The 10,778-nt window shown below is 41.4% G+C and overlaps 1 protein-coding gene across 1 annotated transcript; it reads left to right on the top strand.

Annotated features, from left to right (window-relative positions):
• Positions 1 to 5,852: 5,852 nt before the first annotated feature.
• LOC121616562 (norrin cystine knot growth factor NDP) lies at positions 5,853 to 8,938 on the top strand. The gene is made up of 2 exons (XM_041951382.1): positions 5,853 to 6,287; positions 8,714 to 8,938. Exons 1-2 carry the CDS (start codon positions 6,084 to 6,086, stop codon positions 8,936 to 8,938), a joined length of 429 nt encoding a protein of 142 aa, XP_041807316.1. The 5' UTR covers positions 5,853 to 6,083.
• The last annotated feature ends 1,840 nt before the right edge of the window (positions 8,939 to 10,778 follow it).

The following is a 10,778-nucleotide window of genomic DNA, read 5'->3' as shown; positions in this document are numbered from 1 at the left end:
AGAAGGGTGCACTTTGAAGTGGAACGCAAGAATGATTTGTTTTTTTAATTATATCAGTAAGAAAAGGCTTGGTTTGACTGGATGATGGGTAGATTCCAAACAACAGATCCAGGAAAGAACTGTAACATTTTGGATTCACTGGTCAATATACTTGGATGATATCGGGGGGCTGTGGGGGGAGTCCAGGTGTGGGTGAGCTGGGAGATGGGATGCCACACTGCAGCCCTTACCCTACCCCAAACCTCCGAGGCCTGTTTACTTCTGCTTCAACCTACAGTAGAAACAGGCAGGGAGGCAGCCAGGCATCACACACAGTGTAGTAATTAACTCACTCACACAGATACTATCTGCATATTATCCTAAAAGCCTGATTATCTCAGCCAGCTTGTAACTATGTATTGATATCACCAGCTTTCAAAGCTTAAGCATGAGTCTCCAAAAGACAGGGTAGTTTGTGGTCACCTTGTAGTGAGGGATGCCCCCATTCACATAACAGTGCAGTTAGAGCAGGACTGCCTCACCAGCCAGCATTACAGGCAGATGACAACAGAGAAAATCATCTCTTTGCTGCACATGAAAAGTTAATGTGGTGGGAATGTCTGTCTAGCTAAACTAATTGTTAATCAGAGAGGACATAGCTGGCTGTGGACCAAAATGACAAATGGGGTAAAATAAAGTTTATTTTGCTTGTCCTGGTATTTACAAGGTGGATCATTCCTGTCATTATCTTTGTTTGTTTTACCTCATGGTAGGGCAAGGCCCTTTTGTCTGTTTAACAAAAACACATGTTCTAGGGCAGGATTTACGAGGAAATATGGAGAATGTTTTTCTTGTCTGACCATAAAAACACTTAGATTGTCATGTTTGATCTGAATTAATTTAACATGTTTTCCCTTTATAAAGTCCCTTTACTGAGTTTAGAGGATGCTACAACCACACATTATCTGTTCCTCCATGCAAAGCTGGATTACCATCTGGACATCTGCCACTGGGTGCCAGACTTCCATTCACTGTGTCTGCGCTGTAGACAGTGTAATGAATGGATATATTCTCTGGTATAGGCTCTATCTTGCACTGCTTGAATCCCAGCTAATGAAAAAATGGGTAAGCAGGTGAAGCGTGAGTGGAGCTGAGGTGGGCTGAATGAAGCCTGTTTGCTGAAATTTAGTGGCTAGGTGTCACTCAGTGTGGCCATTTTCATTATTTTGCTGTAAAGTTGGGTATTTTAATATGGTGATTTATGGGTAGTGACTTGCTTTTGGAGCCAACCTCAAGTGGCCATTCAAGAAAATACATTTTTTGGCACTGCCACTTTGGCTTCATTTTTAACTGCAGAGGTTAATGCTTGATCTGTACATAAAATAGTTTCACCTGTTGTAGCTCTGTTTTTGGTCTCCACCAATGCCTGAGGAAAATATCTGACTCACTGGCTGCTAAATGCTATGCTAAGTTTACCAGCTCGTTGTTAAGTTTGTCTGCTGTTTAATGCTGAGCAGTTTTTGATCCTTTTCTAAGAGCAGCTGTCTGCTGCTCCTGAAAATGATAGTATGAGAACCAAAACCAAATATCTGGTATATGATATTATAAAAACATTCATCATAGCAACTTAAAGACAGTTCATGCAATAATAGGCCCTTGCAGAAGAGCACTGTGCAAAAATCTTGTTTTTATTTCTTTGGTTTATAACATGGTGCATATGCATGTGTACCACAAACTAAACTGGAATGCAGAAAACCTGCAGCCAATTAGTATTATTCCATCATAGAGGTAATGGATGTTCTTAAGGTCTCTGGGCATATAATGAAGCTGCCACATGTAGTATGCCTTATGAACTGTACTTAATGGGAACACAGAGGGTGGTGGGTAGTGGTTCTGGGGAGACCCTGGCCCAACAGTGCCTCCCCCACAGGTTAATCTGGCTTCCATGTGGAGCTTCAGAGAGGTGGAGGTGAACATGTAGATATTGGTAAAACTATATCCAATACAGCTAGTCTCACCTTAACTTGGACTGTTCTGTATAGCCTTTGTCCTCCTTCATTCTGTTTTGTATATGGAGCCTCTTATTGATTAAATGTTAAATGATCCTATAGCCTACACTCTATCCTAAATAGCTTGCATGTGCAATGGTGAAGACAAGTATAATAATGATCCTGATAGTGATACCAGCAGCAGAGATGGGGATAACAGTCACCATTGAAATGCTCAGCCAGGTATGGTTGGCAGGGCTGAAGGTGCTGATGGGTGCTGGCTGTATAAGGCAGCCTGCTGCTCCGAGAAGACTGGGCTGTCTGCTATGTAAACCCTGCAGCACATGCTCGACGGGCCAACAAAACATCTCGGGGAGTATTTATTTTAACAGGCAAAATGATATTTCTATTTCTCTCAAGAGGAATATTAAGGTTAAATGATTCCCCTTAGAAAGAAAAACATAGGGTTTCGAAGAATGGGGGGTGGGGAGTGGGGGGGTGCTGTTGAAGATGAAGTATGGGGGAGGAAGCGTATAAAAGGTTTCAAGTTAATTTGATGCATTCTGTCATTTGTCAGTTGAAGTGAGTAAATCAGTACAGAGTCCAGCAGTGATGAAGATGGAGGATAAAGAGCTTTGATAGGATGCAGAATGTTATTCATTTCCACTTCTTAACTAAACCAATAACTCCAGATTCAGTATTGCCACAGTAACCCAGGCGGCGAAGCCATCGACTTCCCATGCACCCATTCTTACATTCATGTACAGGTACACACATCATTACCATTCCATAAGGCTTGTATGCAATGTAAATTTTGTTCACTACTCCAGGAAATAGGCCAAACCTTAGATATGACTTGGCAACTGAAGATATTTCTAGTCCACTCAGCTCATAGAACCCTTTCAGTAAACTATGAGCCAGAAAGCTAACATTATGCCAGCAAGATTCAAAGTCAATAACATTGCTGATAAACAGTAAATATAATTTGACAGTATGTTTAACAGTAAATCCAGCTAGCTATCCAGCCATGTCATTGTCCCTAAATTAATATGAAGGTTTTCACAAACCACTGTGTGGGCCATGTGTACTGTTAGCCGCTGCCTGAAGAAGTGAGTTGAACAGTAATTCAGTGTGAGATGAGGGCGTATGTGATACAAAGTATCAGTAAATTGAACAGGACAGTGTACATCTTGCAGCTTGTCTTGCAGCAGTCGCCATCCTGTGGTGTTCAGAGGATGAGCCCCTGAAGAACTGCATTCAATGTTCATTTCATTTATTTCTAATGTTGGAGTGTCAGCAGCCAGCTATCTTTTTCATCTTCTATTTGATTTCATTCTCGCATTGTTAACGCCTTGCACCATTTCTCACTTTTCTTTTCAATTTCCATTTCTTGCTGCATCCCAGTCATCAAAGTTGTCACATTCTCCAAATAGGTTGAAGAAATTTTGAAGTTTCTTGTTGTAATTAGATTTTAGCTTGTTACCGTGGTGAAATGCAGTGTAAAGGAAGGCTTGGACTGCATCCTTGTTGCTCTGGTTGCTTATTTTAGATATAGGCTGATATTATGCAGCCATTGCATTAACTTAGAAATACTTAGTAGGTGTCCATTATAGGGAATTAATAAACACCCTTCAGCCAATCAGAATCCAGTATTCACCCAGACCATGGTATAATAAAATTGGTTACATCTCACAAACTATTCTTACAAAGAGATTTGTCACTACATATTTGCACCGTGTAACTGCCAGGTGTATCTGTTACATAAATGAATAAGGAATATAATAAACACATCTGGCCCAACACTTGATCAAAATGCTGTTTAATATTGATGTAACCTGGAAACATTTAAAATGACATTTTCTAGGAAACAACACCATATATTATAGAACAAATTACACTTCAGGGAAATAACACAATTCCAATAACTTACATGCATACCAAAACAAGAATGGACAGATAAGCATAAAGGACAGCACACACAGACAGCCTGTATCTCTCCACTGTCACCCTATCCACTGTTCCACATTACTCAAGGCATTCAGAGGATGTCTGTATCCTTACCTTAAATTTGTCGGGTTTTAGCCACAGTCAGTCTCCTCTCCTGTCACAGAATCCCTTCAGCTGAGACTAGCCCCTCTTAATGTCAGATTGATCATTGGCTAACAAATCCTTTTTGGTTAATGATCTAATAACTGAAAACTGAACTTGCATTTTATGTTTTTAGTTGCGACCTTTTAGTTGAGCTCTGGAACACATTACTTATAGAGATGAGGGACAGCCAGAATGCTAAATACTTTTAAAAAGAAAACTAAAAACGTATCTCTTAACTTAACTAGCAATGATTTTCCTGATACAGGCCTGAGACTTTTTCACTTTGTCTTGCACTTATGCACTGCTACTGGTCATTTAAAATGTTGTATTTTACTTGATTTCATTGCATTTTATGTACTCTGTTTCTAACTTTATTTTATTACTATTATTTTGTTTATTTCATTTTCCATCTTATGTTTATTTTATGTCTATTTTCATCCTTATTCAATCTTATTATTACTAGTATTATCAAGTGGGTTTTGTTCTCCATTGTATTTTACATTGCATTTCATTTTCTACCCCTGTTTTATGTTCATTCTATGCCTTTTTAGGTGAAGCACTTGTGATTTCTTTGTTGTGAAGCACTTTGAGCATTTCTTGTGTGACAGGTGCAATACAATACACTTTATTATTATTATTATCAAATACCTCAATGCAAAACATACCATTTAAACTGAATCAATAGCAACTCTGAAACACATTTCTCTGTCTTGACATTACTACAGATGAAACATTACTAGCAAGTCTTTACAGTTTAAGACATTTCTAGTTTTTAGGTTTTAATGGTGTAATCAGATTTATGAAATCACTAGTTTGAATCCAACTACTTATTGCACTTTTGAGCAGATGCACAGTGGCTTTGGCATAGCTTCAGCAGCTACAAACATACAAGTCCTGTAGTTTCAACGTAGCCTCTTGAAGCACAAGAATAAGGCAAGCATAAGAACTTAGGAAGAACGTTATGCACAAACTAATTTATACATTTTTGAGCAGCTAGCGGAAACAAAGTCCTGAAGGTAGATGCATTTCAAGACACCACAACATAAAAAGCCTTGAACACAGTTCTAACAAAATGTTGAACCTAAAACCCAGATCATTACGCTGCTCTCTCACTCCTTGACCCGCTGTGTACACACGCCTCTGCCTAATTCACAACACATTGCCTGTTAGCAAACCTGCCTCAGCCAGCACCAAGCCCCCTCTTAACACGGGCCCTCTTGTCAGGAGGACAATAAAACTATGAAGTTGGAAAAGAAAAAAACTGCACAAATACATGTGAAAATATGCTGCGGTACTGGCAGAGGGCTTGCAGTCATGAGAGGGCTTGTTGGGAGAGCGATTTGTTTTAATGAAAAAGTCATTCCTAGGGAGAGGAAAGGGCCTGGCTGCAGGCTGTTTGCGCATGGCTTAAGTTTCTCCTCTGTAATAAAAGCACCACAACTTGACTGTACAGGGGCGACGATGAAATAAAGGAGACAAAGTAGGCAGCCAGGTTTGGAGAAACACACACACTCATCAAACAGTCAATCAGCAAAACTGGCCAAAATATGAATGCTGTCTGGAGGTAGCTCCATCCACTAGTCACACACACAAGCAGAGGGGTGCGATTTTTTCTCTTGTACTTATAATAGTTCATTTGGATGTACAAATGACTAATAGACACAACATAGTACCTACACAGACAATATTGTTTCTTTTCTTGCCTTTATCAGTTCATGTTCCTGCTGATGCCTTCCTGTTTATCTTCTTCCAGATTGTGGTGGATCCAGACTGTGGGGGATGGAGTGCCTTGATGAAGCAGCCCTCTTACTGCCTTTCTCACTACAACTTGCTAACCTTGAACCTCTACTGTAAAGACAAAGACATCCCGTTTCTCCTTTATGAGAGCCTGAAACACGACTTGGGTGAAAGACTTGAACTGTGCAAAAGATAGTGAGACAGAGAAATAGAAGGAAACAGAATAACAGTGACGACGTGACGTGTTTAACATCCTGAGGGGATCACGGGCCTCAGCGTGGTCATATCATGAAACCTTCAATCTCTGTGGGCTCCTCTTCTGGCCTGCTACTGGTCCTGTTGTGGTGCCCCCTGCTGGCCTTGGTCCAATCTGCCAGCAGCAACAAGGCCGATAATGGACACCCACACTTGGGAGAGACTGACCCAGAGAGATGCATGAGGCACCACTTTGTGGAGACCATCACACATCCGATTTATAAGTGCAACTCCAAGGTAAGGCAGAAACAGACTTAAACACACACACACACACACACACACACACACAAACACACTTAGTAAGCCTGTATGCTTCAGTGTGGTCAAATCAAAAATCCTCCAACACCAACTGAATAGTCAATTATATTAGACACATTTTTCTCTTTCTACTAGTATTACTCTTGTTGCCCCTGGAAAGTCTCCTCCATATGGCCTGTCCTGTGTCTCTTTCTTTTCTTCTCTTTCTTTATCTCCATCTCTCCATCATTTTGACAAGTCACGCTTGGTTTCTCAGGGCGCGTGTTTGTGTGTGTGTGTTTGTGTGGTGCTGGACACATGCCACACTGCAGACATATTCTGCACCTCAGCTGGGACTCAGTCTTGGCTGAAGTGGACATCCTCCTGTCAGCCTGCTCTCTCCTGCTTCTGCCATGGACTAAAGGGGGAGAGATGGGTTGAAGAAAGAAAAAGAAAGGTGGAGAGTAACCAAATGAATTGAAGTCATTTCTTTCTCTGAAGTGTTAGCACTTTATGTAAAGAGACTGATGATCAATGGAATCATGCCAAACACATGAATGCTGGAAAGAGGCTGTCAAACTCCTGTCCTTTTGTTGTGCACCAGTGCAGTTGTTCATCTAGCGTGAGTGGTCAGTTCTTTGGTCTTTTTTTAATATTCTGACTCTGAGTGCATCGAGCAGGTGGCCAAACCACAGCTCAGCTCAGGGAAGGAAGGGCTGAACACACTCACAGCGTGAGTTGGGCTTTCTATTACAGTACACAGAGAACTGATGGGACGTTGGGCTGAGCGAGCATTTTACACCTCAATATTTACTGTTCACACTGAAGTCTGCTGCACACTGACCTACTCATTGTTTCTGTGTGTGTGTGTGTGTGTGTGTGTGTGTGTGGTAAATGAGGTGGGATGATGTCTCTATGTGCTTTCATCTGCTCACCAGGTGCAAAGTAGGTTTCTTGGAGCATTCTCACCACTTGTAAATTTGCATTTGAGGGCTTTCTATAGGTTAAATGATTGTATAGGTTTATAGTTATAAATAACGACTGCTCTAATAACTATGAGAAAAGTGGTCTTTGCATGCAAACGTGTATCTAGATAAGTGTGCAGGACAGTAAATGATGAGTCAAAGTAACAAAAATAATCTGAAAATCTGAAAATCATCAGGAAAAAAAACGCTATGTCATAATCTCCCAAAGCCTAAACAAAACCCAAACCAAAAGATACTAAAATTAAATTGAAAACTTCATAAAACAGAGAAAAAAAACTAATCCTCAGATTTGAGATGCTCAAGACAGATAATGTTTAGCATTTTAGCTTTGCAATTGACTAAAATAGTCAATCACTTGCACTGATGATTCAACATGGGCCGACTGTGGAAGTGCTCCAGCTGTCACTCATCTAACACAGTGCAGAAAATGAACACATTTCCCAGAAACTCTGAACCCCCCACGCCCCACTCCAATGCCAATCTGATCTTCATAGTCTCTAATTTTGTCTGCCACATCCTGCTTTGGATGACACCACTAGTGAGTTCTTCTCTAACTATTGGCTCAGTAAAGACATAAGGAGGTGAATAGTCATTTACTGTATCAGCTTTTTAAAAATGTAACTGGTGAAGGAATGAAATGAGGAGCAGGAAATGTGCTGACAGACAGGAGATGGGGAGAGGAGGAGAGGGCTGTTACAGAAGAGGAACTGTCGCTGTTTGACAGCCTGATTCTCAGCTAGGACAAAAACAAATGGTCTTAAAGTGGCGACAACACTCCTGATGTTTGTGTGTGTGTGTGTGTGTGTGTGTGTGTGTGTGTGTGTGTGTGTGTGTGTGTGTGTGTCACCCTGCCATGGCCCCAGACAGGCTTTTGTCGAAGAGGGTACATGGGTGGCGACACACAGCAGCTGATAGAAGGACATGACACAGGAGTCTCTTTAGGGAGACGACAGGAATGTAGTGACCCACAGAGGAATGCCAGTCGGACGGTCACAACACTAATCAGGCCTGTGCTGTGTATGCGCATGCATGTGTGAGTGTTTGTGAGCTGACTGGTCAGACTTGGGGAAAACTTGATACAGTGGTTTTGTTCCCTCCACAAGTATCAGCACAGGATAGTTTGCCACATAGGTCACTGTGGATGAAAAGAGTGGACTTCAAATGTAAACCTTGTTCAAATGGCAGAATGTGACCCTGAGCTCTGAGCTGCAGCAGGTGTAGAAGTGAGTGACTGCTCTTGTTGCTATCTCTCAGTTTGCAGGTGCAAGGCTGAGGCTGCGAGACTCTGGGAGACATTCTGAGTCCAAATGGATGGCTCGCTTTAGGCCAGACACGTTGTAACCAGAAACGCATTTCTCAGTCCTAAGGGAGCCTGAGCATCATGAAAAACTATGATTTATCGGTACTTTCCTGACTCGGTTTCTGCGTGCTTTTTTCCAGATGGTGCTGCTGGCACGCTGCGAGGGCCACTGCAACCACACGACCCGCTCCGACCCTCTCATCTCCTTCAGCTCGGTGCTCAAACAGCCCTTCAAGAGCACCTGCTCCTGCTGTCGGCCGCACACTTCCAAGCTGAAGGCAGTGCGGCTGCGCTGCACCGGAGGGACTCGCATTACGGCCACTTACAGATACATCCTAGCCTGCAACTGTGAGGAGTGCAGCTGAGCAAGAAGCAGCACCCTCCCAAACCCTCAAGACTCTCAAGACCCAGGATCCTCTTGGCGTTGGGCCTCACTCTAAAGCTATCTAGAGCACTTTGGTTGATTATTGGATTGAATTGGAGGACAACAGCTCAGGATGCTTGCTGTTACCTTGGGAGTGATGGTTTGGAGCAAGCGTAACACCCTCACATAGGCCTTAAAAATTGACCTGCAGGCCTTGGAGCTATACCCTCTCCATTATGTGCATTCAATTAGTACAAAACAAACAAAGCATATTTTTCCAGCACACATGGCCAGACACCACAAACTGCTGCTCCCATGGGCTTGATGGAGACCCTCCCCACTCTGAAGACGCCCTGCGCTCATTACAGGCCTCCCTAAATAAAAACACACATGCTCATGAACCACAGCATGAGAACTCCATAAAAACCCCACCATGTATTTAACAACAAAACAGCACGCCTCATGAAAAAGCCGCATGGGAAAGGATGAGGCTTGATGAGAACAAATGGGTCCACATGAGCTCTGACATGTGGTGGATCTATAGAGAAGCACCTGCACCGTGCTTATTCAGCCAACAACATTTCACACACTCCCTACAGACTTTCATCTAGCTGTTTAAAACATCAGCAATGCTGACATGAGAGCTTGTCAGGTGAACAATAAAGGAGTCGTGGCAGACAGTGTAAAAGGAGCTCTGAGGACGAAAGAAGACCCCGGATAAAGGTTAGCCAGCCTCTGTGGTGGTGCAACAGACTGTCAACAGACTGTCGAGGCTATCAGTGTTCATTTTAAATGTAACCTATTCAATTTGAATCTTTGTGACGTTAATGCCAACATTATTGAAATTGTAGCTACTGTCATGCCAGATTTGTGAACTTCTGCTTTTGCCTGTTGTGTATTTTTAGTGATGACATGCCAAATGCTTTGACTTGGAGGAAACACTTCAGTCAAAACAGTGCTATGGTTGCTCTGCATATGTCTGTAATGCCTGCATACATTTTCCTCATAGTCCACCATGATGAATACAGAATGTCAAACTCACATACAAGTCATTCAGTGTGTGTGCCAGGCTCAAAGACATCATTGGCCTTTAGTACTTGTCGTCAGTTTATCTGAATTAAAAGATTAACAACTCAGTACTGTTGTACCAATTGTGGTTTCTTCTATCGTAAAAAGTTTGACTGTCTTACATCACAGAAATTTCAGTGCATACATGTTGAATAATAGCAAATTGATGGAAGGCTTTATGGAAGCAAAAAAGGTCAAAATAATTTTGATTTTATAAGATTTTTTCCTAACCACTGCTGAATATCTAATGTTGAAATTCAGATACCACTCTGTTTAGAGAACTGAAATATTTTACTTTGAAATCTGTTTTAATTCCCCCATTTGAAATTTACAGAAGGTCATTTAAAGTTGTGCACAAATTCAAATAATCTAAGCATCTAATATTAAAAAAAACTCAAAATCCTCAAATTCAGTTTAATTTCATTCTGATCAAAAACTTCAAATGAAGTCAAAAAAGCTGGTTGCTTCAAACTAGACTGGTTATATCCAACATTCAAGATGAAAATTTCAAACCAAGATTAATGAGTTGAGCCTGAGGGAATCAATCAGACCTTTGTCAGGCTACATCCTCTCAGCCACATGATCCCAGAAAAAGCAATCTGATGAATGACTAAAAATAAAGAAACACAAATATAAATTTAGGTTATCAAGGTAAAACAACAATATGATATGTTCAGTTTGTAAAAGCAGCCATGTCTGTTATGGCTAGAAACATGAGTAAACAGTAAGCAGAAATAAATACCATAAACCAGAAATAGTATTAAAATGGGGTT

The sequence above is a fragment of the Chelmon rostratus genome, chromosome 13 (genome assembly GCF_017976325.1).
Source record: "Chelmon rostratus isolate fCheRos1 chromosome 13, fCheRos1.pri, whole genome shotgun sequence".
NCBI lineage: Eukaryota > Metazoa > Chordata > Actinopteri > Chaetodontiformes > Chaetodontidae > Chelmon > Chelmon rostratus.
This window is presented reverse-complemented; position numbering and strand designations above follow the sequence as displayed.